At 40.6% G+C, this 23,094-nt stretch overlaps 1 protein-coding gene and 1 non-coding gene across 2 annotated transcripts in view; one reads left to right on the top strand and one right to left on the bottom strand.

The window, feature by feature from the left end:
• The window catches only part of F9 (coagulation factor IX), a 32,122-nt gene extending 11,257 nt beyond the window's left edge, over nucleotides 1–20,865 (bottom strand). The window contains exons 1-6 of the mRNA XM_019750477.3: nucleotides 20,640–20,865; nucleotides 15,753–15,916; nucleotides 15,529–15,553; nucleotides 11,337–11,450; nucleotides 4,075–4,203; nucleotides 2,100–2,305 (exon numbers count right to left, since the gene is read on the bottom strand). Of these exons, the coding sequence (XP_019606036.3) occupies nucleotides 2,100–2,305; nucleotides 4,075–4,203; nucleotides 11,337–11,450; nucleotides 15,529–15,553; nucleotides 15,753–15,916; nucleotides 20,640–20,727 (726 nt within the window). The 5' untranslated portion in view covers nucleotides 20,728–20,865. The remainder of the gene's footprint in view (nucleotides 1–2,099; nucleotides 2,306–4,074; nucleotides 4,204–11,336; nucleotides 11,451–15,528; nucleotides 15,554–15,752; nucleotides 15,917–20,639) is intronic.
• Nucleotides 4,487–4,590, top strand: LOC141569761 (U6 spliceosomal RNA). The gene has a single exon (XR_012493561.1). It is a non-coding gene; the product is annotated as a U6 spliceosomal RNA (small nuclear RNA).
• Nucleotides 20,866–23,094: the final 2,229 nt, after the last annotated feature.

The raw sequence follows: 23,094 nt of genomic DNA, 5'->3' as shown, positions 1-23,094 counted from the left end.
TACAAAGAGTTGTGAAGGAGACTAAAGATGTGGGTGAGTGAAGGAAGGGGTCATGGTGGGTGAGGGAAGCAGCCCTGGTTGGATGCTTAAGTAGGGGGCACGGGGGTGTAAAGGAACATATAGTGTATTTTGTTGGCTATAAGGTCAAGGCCAACAAATATTATTAAGAACAAGATAAAAGAAGGGAAAATTTAAAGTTTTGGTTGTGATGGTCTGCCACTCTTCAGTACCATTCTCCCCAACATCTGTGCCAAATCCCTACCTTCCAGGAAGGGTGTAAGACATTATACCCATTGTATTGGAAAATGGCTGGCAAGCTGAAGAATCCTGAATAGATACATAGCTAGTCTCAGAAAATTCCAGTGGTGTTAAACTGGGGACATTTACCTGATCCTGGCTTAAATTGTTACCTGTTTGATGATTGAAAAGTCGTTAAAGCTATTGGTCTCTGATGGCAAAAGTTCCAACCTCAGTAAAGAAAAATATTTTGAGTGAAGCATCCTTGAGATGACTACAAAATTACACTGTGGTCACTAGGGAGTTTTATATTAGACTCAACTATTGTAAGCGCTGTCCAATAGAACTTTCTGTGATGATGGAAATGTTCTGTATCTGCCCTCTTCAATACGGTAGCCGGTAGCCACATGTGGCTATTGTGTACTTGAAATGTGGCAGGTGTAACTGAGGAAATTAATTTTAAATTTGATTTAATGGTAGTTAATTTACATTTAAATAGCCACATGTGGCTAGTAGTTACCTTATTGGACAGCACAACTTTATATAAGGACCACCTGGCTCCTTACCTCTGGGGCCTGCTACTCTCCGATGGAATCACTGAGGCTTTAGCTGTAGCCAGTTATAGCCTGGGTTTCGCTACAAATCTAGCTCTCGGTCTTCGGCCTCAAAAATGTGCACAGGTGATTCTGATGTGGGATGTCTGCAAATCACACCAGGAGGAATGTGGGACTCAGTACCATTAGTCCACTATTTGGTGTTTTGGACCTTAGTTTCTGTACCAAGATCGTTTCCTTTGGACCAGTGGATTTCAAATTGTAGTGTGCATGAGAATTACCCAAAGGGTTTGTAGCACACAGATCGCTAGGCCCCACTCCCAGAGACTCTGATTTGGTAGGTCTGGGGTGTAGCATTCCTAAGAAGTTCGCAGGCAATTCTGATGCTACCACACTTCGAGAACACATGGACTAATCTCCTATCTCGTACCCTGGTTCCAGTTCTTGCCTTAGTCCTTTCTACTTGAGTCGTTTTTTAAATCCCTTCAAAAGAATCCAGTTTTTCTGGACCTAGAGACTTTCTGGCTCTTACCAGTTCTCCCAGGAGCTGAAGCTAAAGTATTACCCCGAACCCCAGTAACTGTGACCTCACTTCCAGCCCTCCTTATTGCTTGTCTGGAATCCTACTATGCTGTTTCCTTGATGCCAAACTCTCCTTGACCTTGTGTGGTAGCCGTCCCTGGACTTCTCTTTCCTATGGGGGCATCCTCATAATTGCTCAGTGATGAAACTTCCCTAAACACTTCTGTGGGGACAGAACCCCAAAAAGCAGTTTCCAGGCTCTCGGCCTCACATAGAAAGGTGTTGGCTCAGGTAGTAAATGGCCATCAACTGTGATTGGATGGCCATCAGCTGTGGCTAGTTGGCCGTCAGCTGTAACCAGTGAGCCATTGGCCACTAATATAACTGCTGTGGCTGGCAAGCAGAGATTGCTAGAAAAATGGGGGGCTAGCAAGAAGATGGTGGCTGAGCCTGCAAGCGGCACAGTGAGGGTTGAGAATTGTGTGGCTCCTGTTTCTTGTTTCTCCAACCCAGCCACCAGCGAGAGTATAATGGTATGACTCCCCTATCTATGGCTCCGTGGGTGTTCCTTTTTGACTTCACCATATCCTGCGTTCTTGTGTGGGGAGCGGGAGCAGAGACCCCGCCGGACGCCCTGCACGACAAATGGCGCAGCGAGCAGGGTCTCCCGCATGACAACTTCCTTTACCCTGATAGGTCTGTCTAGTGTCCTAGCCTCAGCATCATACTTCACCTGCCTCTTCCCCGACTGAACTCCAGTTTTGACACAGCATCAATATAGAGTACCTGCCAAGGGAATTGACCTGGTTTGGCATTTTCTCCGCCAACAATTCGAGTGAGGTCGTTCAATGGTGGGGTGCTTTGAGTGACGTTATCCAAAACTGTTTCATCTGTAGTAGAATTTTCATAGTCCATATCGGAAAAAACAGTCTCAGCGCGGGTGTGCTTCATAGATGTGTGAGGGACAGAAACTCTCCCACATGGAAATGGCACTAGAAAAACGGGGAAAGATTAGTATTCGGATATTTCTCATTGGTAAGCAGAACATGTATTATAATGATCGAAAATGAGGCCCATCCTTGTCACTTCTGAAAAGCAGGCCCATCTATATTTTTAAAAGTCTAATGAATGAATATATACAGTTTCGAACTAAAAGGTTAATTGCATGATTTTCGTGAAAAGTTTTCAAACCCTTTATGAAAATAACATTTGGCTCAGGAATCCATCATCTTTACGGAAATAGGATAAGTATTCCAGAATCAAATTTTGTAAGACTTTTATAAAGTCTAATGACTTTCTGTTTAGTTGTGTGTTTTTTTCCCACTAAAAACTCTTATTCCCAAGTACTGTCCCTGAATGGAAGTCTCATGATTGGTGACATGTAACTTTAACATTAGAATTAGGTAAATGAGACTCCTGCTTCTTTTTATTAACAGGATTTCTTTTGTAGACTAGAATACCTTCTAGATTCCAAGGTGGATTTTAGGTATCTGTTTGGGGGGGGGGGGGAGAGCATTGTAATTTAACTGACTGTCAAGTATTAAGCAAATACATTACTAATATGATTATCACAGCCATATCCACCTGGAAACTGGCCACCTTTTTACCTTGATTTGGTTTTCTTCCTAAAGAAAAGAAATTGTCCACAGAAATATTGGGGACAACCAGAATGGAAACTTGTAGTCCAGCAAAGTCACCTCACGTTTCATTTTCATTTCTCACTTCCCTTCCAGCTCCATTCCTTATAACAGACATTTCTATAGCAACCAGCTGTGGCAAAGTATCATGAAGACAGCATGTGGTTGGGAAAACAGGAAATTAGTTCAAAATACTTAATGTGTAAATATAAATCATCAACAATGGCTACAGGAAAGAGACCATTACTATCAAAGGGTACAAAAGCTTATTTTAGGTTGGGCCTACTTATTCTGCTAAAGCTAAGGCACTATTCAAATATAACACATAATAGTTGGAAGTGCTTCTCAATTCTTTTTTTTCTCTCTTATAACATAGAAAAGTTTATGAGGGCTTAGCTACTGTGCCATCTGTCTACACTGGAGTTAGGTTTTGAAACTTAAAACAAACATATGTTCTCCTCCCAAGGTAGACTGGCTTGGAAGCAGTTGTTTGTGAAAAACCAGGTAGAAGGACAGGCGTGCGGGCCCATGAAGCATTAGAGACTCATCATTTTAGTTGCAGCATAAATACTCTTGGCTTCTGGTCCTTTCTTTAATTTCCTCTGCTGGATGCATTGCTGAGATAGGTGTCGAACCCAGTTACAGAGGAATGGTGCATGATCCAAGGACAGGAAATAACTTTCTCAGAGTAAACCAGCCACACCCTGGCAGAACCATACTTACAATTCACCATCCTTGTAGTAGAAACCTATCTATCAGTCAATCACTTATATATCTCTTATGGTATAGGATTACTACATTAATTTGACTGGACAAATTAGAAATATGAATACAGAAATCACACAATTGCTTCATGACATAAAAGTCAGAAAAAAATTGGACACACGGAAAAGACTTCAGACTGAAGACATTTACAGAAATTTGTCCTTAAAATGATCATGCAATTTGGAACATTAATTTTTCCAATTCAAGCAACTGATCGTTCCTATGATTTCAAAGGAAGTAGAAACAAGTAAGGATTATAATTATGTAGGCTAGTTAAAAGGCTACCACTTCGAATATGGATTTGGAGCATGTGTCTGCCGAGCTTAAAAAAAAAAAAAAAAACTTATTTAGATTTCGACCTGCTGGTTCACAAGACTTTTGGTCTTCTGCGAGGCGGTATCCAGCAGTACAGGAACAAAACACCTTGTTGTCAGCGCGCATCTTACAAAACTGCTTGCACCTGCCATTCTTAATGCTGCATGTTGCATCTGAAAGAAAGAAAAATCAACAGTAATAGCATCACTTAACATGCATTTTAGGTCAAATGTGAGCTGGGGATTAGGAATAGAGACAGTGGAAATGTAATGGCTCTGTGCGATGTCAGAGGGATAGTGGATGGGGGAGGGGGTTCACACAGTGTGAGGGATATAAATGATAAACGTCTAAGTATTACTTTGTCTTGTGCACCTGAAACTAATTTAAAAAAAAAAAAGTGAGCTGGGGCATTCCTGGAGAGAAGCTTGGAAGCCTTGAGCTAAGGAGTAGAAAGATGTGCTCACTTCGGCAGCACATATACTAAAATTGAAAAGATACAGAGATTAGCACGGCCCATGCGTGAGGATGGCACGCAAATTTGTGAAGCGTTCCATATCTTTAAAAAAAGAGTAGAAAGATAAAATTCCTAATAAGGCATACAGTGATTTCAGCAATGTATTTGATTTGGTGTAAAGCTGAAGGTTTGGACATTCTACTATAACTAAATCATGGACTACAATAAAAAATGTTTGTTAAATATAACATGTATTCAGAAAAGTACCCAGAACTTTAGTAGGAATTTTCACAAAATGTATGCACTGGTTTCAGCACTAAACAGATCTATACATAGGACATTATCAATACCCCAGAAACTCTCCCGATGCCTCCTTTCAATCACTGTACTCTTCCTCCTTCCCAAAGTTACCATCACCTCAACTTCTAAAAATGAATGAGTTTTGCCTGTTCACGAACTTGATATATTAATAAATAGAAGCTCACAATATGCACTCTTCTGTATCTTTCCATCCATGTTGTGTTGTAGAGCAGCAGCTCATTTACATGCTGTGTAGTTTTCTATTGCATAAATATTACTACCTTTACTCGTCCATTTTTCTGTTGATGAATATTTGAGCTGTGTTTCCAGTTTGGGGCTCTTTTGGATCACTGTTAGGAACATTCTTGTATATATCTTTTGGTAACATACACGTGCATATTTCCTGGATGTATACATACGAGTACAATGATTGGATCATATGTTGAGGTTTAGTAGATACTGTCAAGTAGTTTTCTAAAGTAACTGTACAAAATTTTTTTTTTTTAAGATTTTATTGGGGAAGGGGAACAGGACTTTATTGGGGAACAGTGTGTACTTCCAGAACTTTTTTTTCCAAGTCAAGTTGTTGTCCTTTCAATCTTAGTTGTGGAGGGCGCAGCTCAGCTCCAGGTCCAGTCACCGTTTCTAGAACCGGCAACCTTGTGGTTGAGAGGACGTGCTCCAACCAACTGAGTCATCAGGGAGCTCAGCAGCAGCTCAGCTCAAGGTGCCGTGTTCAATTTTTTAGTTGCAGGGGGCGGAGCCCACCATCCTTTGTGGGACTCGAGGAATTGAACCGGCAACCTTGTGGTTGGGAGCCCACTGGCCCATGTGGGAATCGAACCGTCAGCCTTCGGAGTTAGGAGCACGGAGCTCTAACCACCTGAGCCACTGGGCTGGCCCCGTAACTGTACAAATTTAAATTCCCCCATCAATGTATGAGTTCCAGTTATTGGATATATGATGCAGATGTCTCCTCGCACTCTGTGACTTGCCTTTTCACCCTATGTAGTGTATTTTGCTGAATAGAAGTTCATAGTTTTAATATCCAATTTATCAAAGGAAACTTGAAGCTGGCTGAAGTGGGTATGTATTAACACAAGAGAATGAAATAGAGTCCTTTAAGGTAGCTAAATGCCAAAGACATTATGTGTTGACAATGATTAGCATTCTGGTGGCCCACGTTTTCTTGACTCTTCTATACAACCTTCCTTATTAATGTAAAATATCTTTCTTTGTCTCCTGTAATGCTTCATGTCTTGATTCTGGTTTGTCTGATATTAAGACTGCCTTGCCTGTTTCTTTTGTTAGAAGAATATTTTTACATCCCCTTATTTTAGCTTCCCGGTATAATTTTATTTTAGGTATTTCTTTTGTCAACAACATCCAATTTGATTTTTAACTCCAGACTGAAAGTTGTCATTAACACCAATTCACCTTCATTGTGATTCCTGATATATTTGGTTTATTCCTGCCATCTTATTGTGTATTTTCTAATTTCCGTGCTTTCCCGTTGTTTATCCTATGCCAAGTCAGTAACAGGAAGTAGTATGGCACAGGGCTTGCTAGCCGAGATATGCTGACTTGAGAGAAACAGGCTCTGCCCTTGGGCCTATTTCTGCCTCTAGAGGAGCACAGAAACACAAGTAGAAGACATCAACCCCCTTACCTACGTGTTCAACAGCAGTACAACTTTCAATAGAAATGCTCACTCGTCAGTGCAGTTAGAACACGGGAAGTCTGAGAACAAGTGGCTGTAGTAGACACCTCCTGTGTACCACCTCAGTTCTTCTCGGCCTCACCCGTGTTTCCCCAGCACAGTGGTGATCACCTCTGCGTGGGCTTCCACTGACCTCATATCGACGTGGCCTTGAACGGCCTTGGCTCATATCTGCACTACGTGCCTCTCCCCTCCTGCCTTGGCACTCCCCTGTTGATGCTGAGCCACCGGGTGCCCCACAGCCTCTCTGGGTGTACCAGCACATACAACCCGGAGATGTGTTTAACCCATAGGCTGAACTTTTGACATTGGCAGACAGATGCTGATGGACTCATTTTTTCACTTCTTCCCTCCTCCCAAATGGACTGTCCTGAGGCCAGTTCGTGTGGCTTCTTGGAGAACAGTCCCAGGAGATCAAGCAATCAGTTGCAGGTGAAGAGATGGCTCATCCTATTATCGGTTCTCCTTTCCTCACTGCCTCACTCTCCTGTCCCTTATTTTCTCCTTAGGACTGCACACCCTAGAAGATAAGCTTGTGTCACAGATCCTTTTTTTTTTTTTCTGGGGGAATGCAAGCTAACAGAGTGCCTATATGGTTTTGGAGTATATTATGGATTTTTGAGTCACAGATCTAAAATTTTGGTAAGTTATATTTTACATAGGCTAGCATAGGCTAAGGTAATAATTAGCTTATGTTCCTTACTGCCACTTCAGAAAATAAGGGAAGGCCAATCAACTGTTGCCAGGTAGACAGAGAAACCAGCCTGAGCTTTAACCTGTGTTGCCAATAATCCATGGAGTGCACATCCAAAAAGGTGTCACTTGGTCCTTATTATTTATTTTTTAAAGACCTTTCTCCTCACTCATGGTGACTATATTCCTGGCTCTTGCATGAGACTAGCTATCATTGTGTTGCTACAAAGCAGTACTGAGATGTTCAGCCAAACCAAATACCACCTGTAGAAAGTGTTCAGTCAATATGAGGTTGCGGTAAGTTAACAGAGGTAGTTGGTAGGTGCAGCCTGGTTTGGTGCATGCACAACAGAAATGAGTAAACTCAGTGTGGTTTTCCCAGTTCTGTGCCCTTGGCTAAGTAGCTAGATCGCTCCATGATATTCCTCATCTGTCCCTGCTTTTTGTGGCCCAGGTATGTTGCTGATGCTCTGTGGCTTGGTTTGTGGGCAATATCGCTGTACAGTTAGCAGTCTTTTTTTTTTTAAGTATTTTTTTTAACTTTTATTTATTTTAAGTGTGTTTTTCCAGGACCCATCCGCTCCAAGTCAAGTAGTTGTTTCAATCTAGTTGTGGAGGGCGCAGCTCACACTGGCCCATGCGGGGATCGAACCGGCAACCCTGGTGGTACGAGCATCACAGTCTAACCAACTGAGCTAATCAGCCGCCCCAATCAGCAGTCTTTTGCCCTCAGATAAAGGCCTCAAGATTCTGGAAATAGAATAATAGCGCAAGGAATTTGATGGGAGAAATCCATAGTCCAGGATCTAAGGAACAGTCACTATGGGACTCATTCATCAATCGTTTTTTGAGCACTTAGATGTCAGGCACTGTGTTGGGTCCCGAGGCTGGTCTCAGTGCCTAAAAGCTCTGTTGAAGAACGTCTCACAGCATCTGTTCTTCTGCCTCTATGTTGGCACAAACTCCTCTTTCTCACTCCCCTCATGCCCTCTGCAAAAGTTATCCTGTTCTGCTTGATTTTACTCTGCCTTTTTCTACCCTGATATATTCACTGAGGTGAAAACCAAAGCTTGAACAAAAGATATTCTGTTTAACAAGTTTACCACAGAATATGCTGTTATTCAGCTAAACTCAAGGTATTTTCTTTTCTTCACTCCCCAGAAATACATAGCAAATAAGACAATAGTGTCTGTAATGTGTTAACAAAATGAAGAAAAAAAAGGTTTATGTACTTGTGATTTTTTTCTTTTCATCTTATCTCACTGTGGGGAAATGCCTCTTGTACTCTTTAGAAGGTTCAGGAATGACCAAGTTCTTACAGACCTTGATCTACCTGAAAAGGACTCAGATATGATGTGTAGCTAGGGACATACAGTGGTCTTTGTTCTAGACAAAGGAACACAATAGCCAATTGTTATTCTTCTAACTAGAGGGCGTGCCCTGAATATTTGTACCTCTCTTCCCTGGAGAGGAGCCTCATGGACAAGGGAAAAGGAAAACAATGGAAATCTTCCTTTCTTTTCTTGTGTTTAAGAAGGGCACACAGCTCACAGTGGCCCATGAGGGGATCGAACCGGCAACCTTGGTGTTATTAGCACCGCGCTCTAACCAACTAAGTGAGGGTGAGGCAAGAGACTTGGGGCTCAGGTACTCCATAAACCATGCTATCTATTAATAGCAGCTATTGAGATTAGTCTTTAGTTCAGTTTGAAGCAACGGTTTAAATGGGAATTTATGTATTTTGACTGGTGCTTTCCTCTAGTGTCTGAGATAAAGAGCTCTCTGAGAGAATCCCCACTTTGTTTCTGAACTAACTGAACTGAAAGGATTTTTCTAAACCTTGATCAGATGGGCTGGGGGAGATGCAGTGCAACTGCCAAGCCTTGACCAAATCGAAATGGTGGGGAACCCAAGAAGACTGAGATGGGGCCAGTTGGAGACTTAGCACTTTTGCCATGTGGACCGTAGCTTCACACATGTAGCAAAACCTGTTACAGAATTTTTGTGCTTCTATTTACATTCCTCAGGGCTATTCTCCTCCTTTAAAGGGTCTTTATTTTTAAACTAAAGATATTTGGGAATTTTTTTTTTAACTTTTTTATTTATTTAAGTGTGTTTTTCCAGGACCCATCAGCTCCAAGTCAAGTAGTTGTTTCAATCTAGTTGTGGAGGGCACAGCTCACAGTGGCCCATGCGGGGATCGAACCAGCAACCTTGTTAAGAGCACTGCGCTCTAACCAACTGAGCTAACCGACCACCCAAGGAATATTTAATGTTAAACACTATTTTCCATTATACTTTACTACAACATACCCTTGATTCTTAACTGAGACTAATTGAGTTATTCATTCTCTCAGCTCCAATAGTTATATTATTTAAGCTGAAAATGAGTAACTACTGGAAAGATTTCTATAGGTTTCCATAATATCAGGATCAAACTTATCTAGGTAAATCTGAATTTGAAGTTATAACCTTTCAGATGTAAGTGGCATGTCAGAGATGTTGGCTCAATTAATACACCTATAGGAAAGGTAATCCATGCATTGGTTTGTCCCCACACTAGGAAATCTGACAGGATGGGAATCCAGGAAAGGCGTACCAGTTCATCCACCTGTGTTCACGCTTTTCTTTCTTTTAAAATGGTTTGTCCCTGCCACCTTTTCCTTTTCTTCTATTCTTTTTTATCTTTAGATCTCAAAGGAAGATGATCAATGGATTTCTCTTTAATACTGAAAGGATTTCTGAATAACATTACAGGTGACTTTTATCCCTTTTTCAATGGGACAAATGTAGCTCTGTGTTTCATTTTGTTTTATGCCTTTTTCATCTATGTATCAGGTGGATTGATATAACGCCTTAATAGAGTCCTGCTAATTTTCTACTCTTTCCCCTTAGTCTTGTAGCCTATGGTGTTCAATTCTCTCCCTAGGATTGTATCTCTATTCTTCTGGAGTTTCAGAGTAGAAAGAGAATCTGTCACTAGCACTGTGTGTTTTTCACAATCACAATACCAGTAATCTTGCATCGAGAGGTAATAAACAAGTAGGCAAAGGACTTTGGGGTTTACAGTTCTGATTGCCAAAATCTCAGGAAAAAATATTCTAGGCTATGAGAGGAAAAGATGCCCACTGAACCTAAATTTGCTATGTAAGTCTTTCAGTGTAATTGGCATAGTCAAATTCGGGAACGAGCTCAGATTTTTTTCAACAAATTTAACATGTGAAGTGGCTCGTATGTGTGAAGTGCTTATTATATGAGAGAACTGACCTTGCCATACCCCAATTCTATAGTTACTTGACTTCTACTGCCTATGTTGATAGCAGTTTAGTCATCAGTTCAGTTTTATGCGTTCAGTTTTCTTTGCATTTTGTGGATAGTAGTTAGAAGCATGGGTTTTGCTCAGACAAACTGAAGTTCGAGTCCTGGCTCGACCATTTACTTACCTCTGTGATTTTGAGCTGTTTGAGCTAGTTTCCTCATCTACATAGAATAGGAATAATAATAATGACCACATAGGGTTGTATTGAGGATTAATAAGCGAGTGGACCATCACTACCCGTTATCTACCAAATATTATTATCACTCTTAATATAGTGTCTTGAACTCATCCTGGAAACTATGACTACAGATAAAAATGAATGTTTATAAACTTTGAAAGTATGTTTTATACAATGTAATCTTATTCAGCCTTCAAAAAGAGGGAAATCCTATCATATGTGACAACATGAATGAACCTGGAGGACATTATGCCAAATGAAATAAGCCAGTCACAGAAGGGCAAATACTGCATGTCTCCACTTATGTGAGGTGGCTAAAATAGTCAAACACATAGAAGCAGAGAATATAATTTTCTAGGGGGAAGTGAAAATGGGGAGTTGCTAGTCAACAGCTAGAGTTGCAGTTATATGAGATGCGTAAGTTCTAGAGATCTGCTGTAGAACACAGTGCCTAGAGTTAATAGTACCGTATTGTCCACTTCAAGATTTGTTAAGTGTAGATCTCATGTTAAGTGTTCTTTATCACAACAAACGTGTATATTTCCAGGAGAAAATCATGATACATAAATATTGCATCTTCCAGTTTAGTCTGGTTTCAAAGGGAAATTATGAACCATGAGTAATACCAAAAAAGTTACTTACCTAATTCACAGTTCTTTCCTTCAAATCCAACTGGACACCAACATTCATAGGAATTAATCTCATCTTTGCATTGACCGCCGTTTAAACATGGATTGGACTCACACTGATCTCCATCTTTGGGATAGGTTAAGATGTTGAATTAGCAGATAAACTGCTTAGAATGCCCAGTCCCCCTCTGCACAGACTCATGGGGACGGGAGCCTGGTCTTAGGGTTGGAGCAGAACTGCTGACCTGGAAGCCAGCCTTGCCCCTGTCTTCCTGCATTTCTAAAAACAACCCAAACAAAGGTTCATAGGCTAACACTCTAATTTCCTAGGAAATCGCCTTGAAGAAGGCACGTACATAGTTCATGCAAACTAAGGGAAAAAGAAGAGGCAGAAGAATGTTTGAGTATAGAAATGTACTGTATCAGCATGGGGTGAGAAGAATTTTCAATCCTTCCTTACAGAATGGTGGCAGAGTTACTTCGAAATCAAATCAGATCACTTCTACAATTATTATCTATGTGTCATCCAAGGCCTGCTCTATCACAGGTCTTGCAATGCAAGCTGAACCAGATAACATGGTACTTCTCCCCAAGGAACTGGTGGCCTAGGCATGGAGCAAATGCATCTACTTTCTTGTGTTATCATTTAACTTTTAAGTATAATATAATATGTACTAATGGTTCAAAACAATAGAAAAGATGCCAGAAGTATGTGTTACTGCTTAAAGACATCTATCTATGAGTTAGGTCCCAAATGGTCTAGGTAAAGTGAGAACCAACTTTCAATATAAAGAATTAAAACAGGAAAGATTCTGTATTTACATATAGATTGGCTGTGTTTCCTTTCTGACTTTCCTGAAGTTTCTACATTTATAGAGTTCTTGAGGGCCTTTGAAGATACCGGTGGTAAGAAAACAGGAGGAAGAAATAGGCGAGAGCAGAAGGGTCAGGATGAGAAGGGAACCTTTAAGTCTGGTTTGTTAGAGGTCTGCCTCCATGCATACTTCTAAGGAAGCTTCAGGAGAAAGAGATAAATAGAACCAGAAGGGAGACTGCTTTGCACTTTGAGCTAAGAGAAATAGCCCTGAAGAAAAAATGGGAGCTAGATCAGGAAGACAATACATGAGAAACAAAAGAGTGAGAGGTGAAGATGACATAAGAATAAAAGAATGAGAGAAAGAGGGCAAATAATTTCGAATTATCAGTCATACTTTGGAGTGAAATTCCCTGCCAGCTAGCATGTAGATTCCCGCCTGCTCCAAGGAGAGCAGTCACATGTCTGCCATGTTCTCTGTCAATAGCATGTATCCGGGTCTTATTGACTAAGGACTAATATCCCTTTCTCAGAAATAGTCCCTCTCTGGAAAATCTGCTTGCCGTAAAAATTAGACCTTGTCCCCTCTGCCCCTCTATCCACTGTGCTTTTGCACAGATATTTCAATTTGTTCCAGTTCTATGAAAACAAACTACGTTCTCTCTGCTTTAGTATTATTGATGTTCAGAACTGGTCTAAAAAACGAGCTACATTTGCACTTTATATTATAGACCAACGGATCTGAATTATTTAGGATGTTTCACTGAAAGAGTCTGGGCTTGCAGCCAGCTACACAGCAACTCATTTGCTGAGACATACCTTTAAAATGAGTGTCATTTTAGTCCTCCTTTGGGTGCTTGTCTGTGTGTAGTTTGAGCTGAGGCAAAGCCACAGATAGTAGAGGGTCAAAGACAGCAAGGGGCCAGACCTTGTCCAGGGAGAGATTCCTGTTTAAGGCTACTAGGTTGGTGTTTGATGAATAACTGCATTTAGATTTGAAGGCCTGGAGGGGTAATAGTGAAAGCAAAGGGTCGGGCATTTGAGAACTTGGGTTCTCTTCTGGGCTCCATAATTCCCCAGCTGGGTGACTTTGGGAAGTCTTTTAACCTCCCTGAGCCTCAGTTTCCTCCTCTGTGAGATGAAGTTGAATAATGCTTTGCTCACAGGGTTGGTGCGAGGATTAAATGAGACAGGCACTGTATAAATTGTAAAGTCCTTCACAGATGCTAGCTCTTCACCCAGGTTCTGTATGTGGTGTGTTGATGGTACAGAATGGGGCAGAAGTGAGGGGCCTGTGTCCCTGCTATGTGGAAGCCCACACAGCGAGAAATAGCACAGGCTATCTTGGGTGGGTAGGAATCTCGGCTGTGAGTGAAAAGGGGCATGGAGTTATTATTTTTTCTTTTTTTGTTCTTATCTGTGTTTTTCAAATTTATTTATTTGTTTAAAACTTTTATTTATTTTAAGTGTGTTTTTCCAGGACCCATCAGCTCCAAGTCAAGTAGTCGTTTCAATCTAGTTGTGGAGGGCGCAGCTCCAGTGGACCATGTGGGGGTTGAACTGGCAGCCTTGTTAAGAGCACCGCGCTCTAACCAGCTGAGCTAACCTGCTGCCCCTGTGTTTTATTTTTTCAGTAGACAAAGCAGTAGTGACAGAATCATGCCCTTGATGTTTTCCAGGTATCTTTACCCAAGATACAATAACCACAGCCTGTGATCTAGAAAGCAGGGGCCCCATTTCAAATATGGGGCTTAAGAGATACTGACTTACCCCTGCTAGGGGGTGGGAGGTCAGGTCGGGGGTGGGCAGTGAAGGGATCATAGAAGTTTAAATATATCCAGGTATATTTGGGGGGGGGTAGGAGTAGAAATTGATGTCCTTTAAAAAATATCACATGATTCAAAATTTTAAATATAGTAGAAATAGAGAAGGAAAAGACTTATTTGGACTATTGGGGAATACATCAATAAAGAACTGGCACAGTAAGGGTGGCCGGTTAGCTCAGTTGGTTAGAGCGCGGTGCTCTTAACAAGGTTGCCGGTTCGAGCCCCACATGGGCCACTGTGAGCTGCCTCCTCCACAACTAGATTGAAACTACTTGACTTGGAGCTGATGGGTCCTCGAAAAACATGCTTAAAATAAATAAAAGTTAAAAAAAAAAAAAGAATTGTACAGTAGTGATCATTACCAAGAACAAGGAAAGGCAGACAAAGCAAAGGTAATGGAGTAGATCTCTTCTTCCCTCATAATTTCAAAACAAAAGTGGAGAAAGTATGAGTTCTGAGAGTATGAACCAGTCCAACCATGTCTCCAGAATAGAAACTGGAAACTAGAACTGGATGTCAAATTGATGGAACTCAGAGAATTTGCTGTCCAGATAAGTCTACCTGTGAAACTTACACGGCCTCAAAATCCAGCTGCTAGATTTTAGATGAGTTTTAAAATGTAGTTGTCTTTACAGTTTTGACTTTTTCTCCTTTTGGTCAATTTATTCAACAAGTATTGACTCAGTACTTCTATACCAGTTATTGTTTAGATACTAGGAATACATCAATAAACAAAACAATTGAATACCCTTGCCAACGTGAAGCTTGCCATCTAGTGAGGTGGGAAATTAAATAAGTAGTATAAGTAAGAACATTACATGATACCTCAAATGGTGAAAAGTGCTATGAAAAAGAATAGAGCAGGATACAGTGTCTAGAATGAAGGGGTTATGGGTGGCGGGGGGGTGGGGAAGGCGAGGGTGTAAGTTGAAGTATTAATAGATGGTCAGGGATGATCAGAGTAGGCTTCATTGAGATGGTGACCTTTGGGCAAAGTCCCAAAGGAGGTGAGGGAGTGAGCCTAGGGAAAAGGAGCAGAAGAACATTCAACATTAAAGGAACAGCCAGATCAAAGACTCTAAAGTGGGAGTACTCTAGAGTGTGCAGGAACCTCAGGGAGGCCATGATGGCCAGGGTCCAGCATGCAAGGTGGCGAGCAGCAGGAGACAGAGGGGAGGGACAGTGGGAAGGGAGGGCCTTACAGGCCATCCTAAGGAGGAGGACTTTTAAGTGATAAAGTCAGTCAGCGCTCTCTGATTCTCTGCTGAGGACTGCAAACTCTCATTCAGTCCCCAGATACCAGTCATCTGTTTCTTCCTTCCAGCTTCCTGGGGTGAAACGAGTTCTTTTTGAAGCCCTAGGGAGGAGTAAGCTTATCTACCAACCAGTGTCTCCCACGCAGACATCAACCTGTGGTATATCACCATTCAATCGTGGGTAAAAGAGGGGAACTTAATTTTCCTGAGCCCTTTTGACAGAGTTTAATATCTATTTACATAGAAAACAAAAATACATAATTCTTAAATGTTTCATATGCCAGCTAGAGGATAAAAAGAATTGCTTACCAAAATATTGCTTCCAAAACTCAGTCTATAAAGAAAAAGAGGAGAAGTTAATGGATGGGGGCATTTAAAATGATTTGGATTTGATTCCTTCTCTTTTATAGCATTTATAACATGCGTATGTGTAGAGACATATTTTGAAATTCCAAAGAGAAGTTTTTTGTTTTGTTTTTTAAGTTTACTATTCTTTGCATTGCATCTGAAGGATGTTATATGGAAATACTCACAGTTTTTTCAGTGTTTTCAAAAACTTCCCGTGCTTCTTCAAAAGTACACCGTTCTTCTACACATTCTCTCTCAAGGTTTCCTCGAACAAACTCTTCCAATTTACCTGAGTTATACCTCTTTGGCCGATTCAGAATTTTGTTGGCATTTTCATGATCAAGAAAAACTGAAATTTAAAAGAACTAGTCTTTAGCTTTAGGAAAAAGAAAACAACATGAAAATTAAATACATCTCTTAGGAAAGGCTTTGTTTTTAATCCAAGTAATCCCACAGTCAATTTATCTTGGGGGCATGGAGCCCAAATCTATGATGTTCTCATTCTACTGTATAAACATGGAGATTTAGGAATTAAAATTCAATTTGACTTTTAGTCAAGAGCGCTCCAGTAACAAAAGGTCAGGTTTTCAATCGTATTTCAATTTACTTTGGATGAAAAAGAAAGTTCTTAAATAAGCAGTTAACTTCACACTTTGTCATCATTTGAATATAGCTAATTGCAGTTCATCGCAACAGTCACCCTGGCTGGGCTTATATCTTCAGGAATCAGTTGTCCAAAGGACTTGGCAACAAATTTCTCTTGCAAAAACAGAAGCCTAATTGTGGCCTAGCTGCAAATGCAACCCCAGGGTCTCTTACTAGATGTGAAAGAAAAATCGCTGCATTAACTTTTTTTATCTTTAAACTCACAACACCTTCAGTTGGCATGTGTTATAGGAATTCCATTGATGTCTTTCTCTGGGATTCAGGATGTGGTTTATTTTAGCTCTGACTGACTAGCCTGCCAGTAGGGACACTCCTGAGCTTGGAGAATTGAGGTCTCTCACCTAATTCTCCCTCTCCCTCCCTCTCTCCTCAGTCTCAAATCTCAATCTGTCTTTGTCTTTCTGTTTCTCTCTGTCTAGATATATAAATAGATACAGATATATTATTTATATCTATATCTATAAATAATAACAGGAACTTAAGAATTTGCCTGGAGTTGTTTCTTCAAGAGACTATCTTAAACCATTTCAACAGGTGCTTTGGAGATGAACTTTCCAGGGCATTTTGGGACTGCTTTCTCATTAACTCAAAAAAAAAAAAAAAAAAAAAAAAAGAAAAAAAAAAGATAAAGGAAACAAACTAAACTCTATTCCCCTATTTTCATTGCAGCTTTTCACTTTACTGAGCCTTCAGGTCCTTTGACAACCTCACTTTTCTCTTGCTCTCAAGTCCCCTGGGCTTCACTTTTTCCCCCTGAATTTAGTTACTTAGTTTAGGCTTTTTCTATTCAACTCTTTTTTTTTTGGGGGGGGGGGAACAGGACTTTTTTGGGGAACAGTGTGTACTTCCAGGACTTTTCCCAAGTCAAGATCTTATCCTTTCAGTCTTAGTTGTGGAGGGCGCAGCTCAGCTCCAGGTTCAGTTGCTGTTGTTAGTTGCAGGGGGTGCAGCCCACCATCCCTTGTGGGAGTCGAGGAGTCGAACTGGCAACCTCATAGCTGAGAGCCCGTGCTACAACCAACTGAGCAATCTGGCACTGGCCCATGTGGGAATCGAACCGGCAGCCTTCGGTGTTAGGAGCATGGAGCTCCAACCACCTGAGCCACCGGGCTGGCCCTCTTCAACGCTTCATCTGCCAGCTTTCTTAATTGGTTTCACCCCTTCTTCAGTGCTGTGATACCCTGCAATCTCAACCACTAGATCAGCCTTCTTTCTCCCTTCCAAGGCAGTGGAGCACTGTGGGAGATGATCTCTGAGCTGCAGATGGATGCCATAGCATATTGATGCCTCCCAGCGTCCTCTAAGACCTCCTCTCTGCTTGGCAACTATTTGCCTGGCCCTGGGCCCATCTACAATAGCATCTATGTGTGCATCCATTGACAGTGTGGTCGAGTAGAAGAATGGGTATGCAGTCAGATCAGACACACCTGGATTTGAATCACATATCTACCATCTATGGGCTGTGAGATCTTAGGCAAGTCACATAATCTCTGAAGCTTAACTTGATCTAATGTAAAATGGGTATACTGCCTCACTTGTCATATTCAATACTCAAAACATACTGAGTTCCGGAGAGCCCTCACATTCTTTTTGTTTTTTAAAATTTTCTTATTGATAGGAACGTTTGTGACAACATGGATGGATCTTGAGAGTGTAATGCTGAGCGAAATAAGTCAGACAGAAAAAGCAGAGAACCATGTGATTTCACTGATATGTGGTATATAAACCAAAAAGAACTAAAGAACAAGACAAACAAATGAGAAACAGAAACTCATAGACACAGACAATAGTTTAGTGGTTGCCAGAGGGTAAGGGGGGTGGGGGGTGGGAGATGAGGGTAAGGGGGATCGAATATATGGTGATGGAAGGAGAACTGACTCTGGGTGATGAACACACAATGGGATTTATAGATGATGTAATACATAATTGTACACCTGAAATCTATGTAATTTTACTAACAATTGTCACCCCAATAAATTTAATAAAATAACATTAAAATAAATAAATATATTTTCTTATTGGGGAATATTCGGGAACAGTATGTTTCTCTAGGGCTCATGAGCTCCAAGTTGTTGTCCTTTGATCTAGTTGTGGAGGGCACAGCTCAGCTCCAAGTCCAGTGCTGTTTTCAATCTTTAGTTGCAGGGGGCGCAGCCCACCATCCCATGTGGGAATTGAACCGGCAACCTTGTTGTTGAGAGCTCGCACTCTAATCAACCGAGCCATCTGACCGCCCCACCAGCAGCTCAGCAGCAGCTTGTTGTCTTCAATCTAGTTGTGGGGGCACAGCTCACTGGCCCATGTAGGGCTCGAACAGGCAACCCTGTTGTTCAGAGCTCTCACTCTAACCAACTGAGCCATCTGACTGCCCCTCTCATATTCTTTCTGGGTGTGGATCTTTGCACTTAAATGATCCTCTCGGCATAGATTGCTCTAGAACAGATGTATAAGGAGAGTGAATCTACTCATTTTTTTAAGACCCAGCTCAAAATATTGTCTTTGTCAAGTGTTGCCCCAGTTAATGTATTCCTTTCTCTATGTTCCTTTAGCACCTAGTACACATTTTATCACGTTATAATGAAAATCTCTCTCCTGACTTCATGGTGCTTTGGGTCAAAGCGCGAGTCTGACTTATCCCCATGTCCCTAGTACTTGCCAGTACCTGGCACCGTAGTAGTCACTCAGTTTTGTAAAGTATATGGACCAAATGAATGAATGAATGAAAGAGAGAGAGAGAGAGAGAGAGAGAGAGAGAGAGAGAGAGAGAGAGAGAGAGACAACTTTAGTCTGTACACTTTACAAAACTGAACTGGTTTCACAGAACAGCTTTGATTTCAAAATCCAAATTGGTGCAATAATGCCTAAAGGCAGCAGTCATGAAAATGCAACAGCTCAGTAAATCATTCATAGACACTGCTTTTGGAAGCCAATTGACAGTTGAACAGCAGCAGAAAGAATTGCATCAGTAATGTTAGGGAAATTCTCCTGTCTCTCTCCTCAAAGGCCTATTATCTTCGACTCCAGTGACTCCAGAATCACACTGCTTTTCTCCACAGTATTGTCTGAGGGTCATAGATCTAGCATCTTTTCAGGTTTATCTCTTTTAGTCATTATTTCCCAAGCTCTGAAATCCCAGTCCCTCTTTTTCCTTGTATCTGTCCTTTTCCCAATATCTGAGGTCGTTGAGGAGGCAGAAGCCCTCTTAAAACCTCCACCATCTCACCACTTATCCTGAATGAAGGGTTTGTATCATTTGTCCTGCTAGATCTCACACGGGTGAGATATGTGTCAAGATTTTAGGTCCTACTTTGCGAGTTTTCCAGTTAAATTTCTTTATTCCTGTACTCTACCCACTTTGCTAGTTTGATTTAACCTTTGCATTCTTGTATCATTATTTCTGCATTTCAGTCTGACATCATGTCTGGAGTGGGAACCATGGGGCCAGTCTGCTTTCTGGGGACGCTTAGGGTTGGCACCCCTGATCTTGGCACTGTCAGCTACTACATTTGATTATAGTAGTCTGACAATTAAGTGTGATAAATGCTTCCTGTGAGAACATGCTGTTTGTCTAAATGGGGTAATTCCTTCTCTGTGTGCCTTCCTTTGGGCAGTGTATAAAGTCACTGAAGCTGTGAAAAAAACCAAGTGATATACAATGCATTAACTAAGTTTCTACTCTTTACGTCAATTCTTAGACTGGTTTTGCTGTTCTAAGAACTCAAGTGAGTATTAGATTTCCCCATGTATTGACTCCAAGATGTTTAGACTCAAAGACAGTATAATTTCTTCCTAATCCATGAAAAACATTAGAGATAAATAACAGCTTACTAATGAAAAATTTGTCTGTTTTAACTAAAACTTTAAATTGAAGGTACATAATTTTATGGATTTTTAAAATTAGAGGCATGCCTTATTATATAGTTCTAAAATTGTGAAACACATCATATATCTTAAAATCAATTTTTTTGTGTAAATAAAACTGTTGTTTGTGGCTTTAATGTTTCCCATTTTTATTTTAAAATGGTCAGTAAAAATAACCAAAAAGATAGTTAATTTTTTCTCCATATTCTGCTGTTTCCTTGTTAAAACATTTTCCCACATTTAATTTTTTTAACCAAGGAGATAACTATTTTCTAAGAATTGCTAAGACTTGACTGTTATCAAATCATTAAATCCAACAGCATCCATTCAAAAAATGTACCATCAGCATTGTAAATCTATTTAGTTTTAAAATGAAGAAGACTCAGCTACTAGAAACCAGTATTTGCCAACCCACATGCTGACTACTAGAATCTTAAACATTGCTGTCAAGTCCTGTAATCATTATTTAATGAAAAAGACAGCACCAGACATTTGTATATCTAAAAGACAAGCATACTCAATGATTTTTTAAAAAGGAAACAAACCTGTACATTCAGCACTGAGTAGATATCCTAAAAAGCAGATGGTGATGAGGCCTGGTGATTCTGCCATGATCCTGTTCAGGCACTGCATAACCTTTGCTAGCAGATTGTGCAAGTGACAAGGTTGACCAATTGTTCCAAAGTACAGGCTGAGCTGTATTTACTTCTGGGAAATAATGTCCGTCTCCCTCGGTGGGTCTTTGGGCTATTTGCAATGGTCTCTTGGATTAAGTGAAGAGACTAGGCAATTGCCACCACGGAACTTCACCTCTGATTGATTCAATGAGCTTCTGCCACTGTGGCTGATTTGAGCAGGAAATGACACGTCATTAACATAGGGGGAGGTATAATGGTTACAAATTGCTGGGGCAGCAAAATGTTTTTATTGGACAGAAATTGCCGTACCACAAGTGATGTGTGACACAGAGCCTTTCCGTTTTGATTAGAACATACGGTGAATGCTGCTGAGTGCCATCCAACAGAAAGACAGGGATCTTCAATACAAGAAGCAGCACGCTGAGGCTTAATAACGGTATGTGACAAGTTACAACTTGTTTGGTGCAGTCAGTTGGGTGTGAGCTGCAGGTAAGAAAAGGTGTGTTTTAAAGTGTGCCATAAATCATCCTCCATCATGACAACGCTCTGTGTCACACGTCGCTTCTGGTATGGCAATTTCTGTCAAATAAAAACATTACTGTGGAAGCCGAATGGCTCAGTTGGTTAGAGCGCCACCTCTGAACAACAGGGTTATGGGTTCGATTCCCACATGGGCCAGTGAACTGCGCCCTCCAACAACTAGATTGAAGACAATGAGCTGCGGCTGTGCTGCCAGAGAGGTGGCCAGATGGCTCAGTTAGTTAGAGCACGAGCTCTCAACAACAAGATTGCCAGTTCAATTCCCGCATGGGATGGTGGGCTGCGCCCCCCACCCCCCACCCCACAACTAAGATTGAAAATGGTAACTGGACTTGGAGCTGAGCTGCGCTCTCCACAACTAGATTGAAGGACAATGACTTAGAGCTGATGGGTCCTGGAGAAACACACTGTTCCCCAATATTCCCCAATAAAGTTAAACAAACAAACAAACAAATTACAGTGTGTCCTTATTCACCTTATTCACCGGATCTGGCACCATGCAACTTCTAGCTCTTCCCCAAAGTCAAAATGACCATGAAAGGTAAACGTTTTGAATCGATTCAGGACATGGAGGCAGCCATGACAGCACAACTAAAGACACTTACAAAACAGGACTTCCAGAACTGCTTCGGAAAGTGGCAAGAATAAGGGGATAAGTGTGTGCGAAGCAAGAGGGAGTATTTTGAGGGGGATTAATGGTAATGTGTCTTTTAGTGTAATAATTTTTTTTATTTAAACATTCATGGTATTGTTTGATCATACCTCGTATATTGTAGATATGAGTACTTTGTCAGATATATGGTTTGCAAATATTTTCTCCAAGAGTGTAGCTTGTCTTTTCATCTTCTTAACTGGGTTTTTCACAGAGGCAAAGCTTTAAATTTTGATGTAGCCCAATATATCATTTCTTAATGGATCACACCTTTAGTGTCATATTTAGAACTCTTCAACTAACACTAATCCTGAACCTTTTTGCCATTAAAAAATATTTTATAGGGGCAGCCGGTTAGCTCAGTTAGTTAGAGCACGGTGCTCTTAACTACAAGGTTACCGGTTCGATCCCCACATGGGCCACTGTGAGCTGCACCCTCCACTACTAGATTGAAACCACTACTTGACTTGGAGGTGATGGGTCCTGGAAATATGCACTTAAATAAATAAAAGTTAAGAAAACATAAATGAAATAAAAATATATATATTTCATAGTTTTAAATTTTAGTTCTATGCCTGTTCGCCATTTTTAGTTGATTTTTGGATAAGGTACAAGGTTTAGGTTGAGCTTCATTTTTTTTTTTTTTTTTTTTTTCCTATAGGTGTCTGATTCCTCCTGCACAATTTGTTAAAAAGACTATCCTTCCTCCATTGAATTGCTTATGCAGTTTCTTCACAAAAGAGTTGTGTTTATTGGTTTGGGTGCATTTCTAAGTTCTTTATTCTGTTCCATTGCGGTATGTATTTATCCCTCTCCCAGTAGTACACTGTCTTGATTACTATAGCTATATAGTTAGCCTTTTCATCAAGTATAGTGATTCCTCACACTTTAATATTCTGTGACAGGATTGTTTAATTATTTTAGGGGATGTAACTTTCCATTTAAATTTTAAAATAATCTTATCTGTAGGTACAAAAAAGTCTTGGTTTTGATAGGGATTGTGTTAAATCTTTATGTAAATTTGGAGGAATTGACATCTTCACTATGTTGAGTTTTCCAATCCATGGACATGGTATGGACATGTATGTCTCTCCATTTATTTAGGTTTTTATTTCTTTCATCAGCATTTTGTGCTTTTCAGCATACATATCTTATACATGTTTTGGTAGG

Source organism: Rhinolophus sinicus, chromosome 18 (assembly GCF_057876585.1).
Source record: "Rhinolophus sinicus isolate RSI-liver-muscle chromosome 18, RSI-T2T, whole genome shotgun sequence".
In the NCBI taxonomy this organism is placed as follows: Eukaryota; Metazoa; Chordata; class Mammalia; order Chiroptera; family Rhinolophidae; genus Rhinolophus; species Rhinolophus sinicus.
This window is presented reverse-complemented; position numbering and strand designations above follow the sequence as displayed.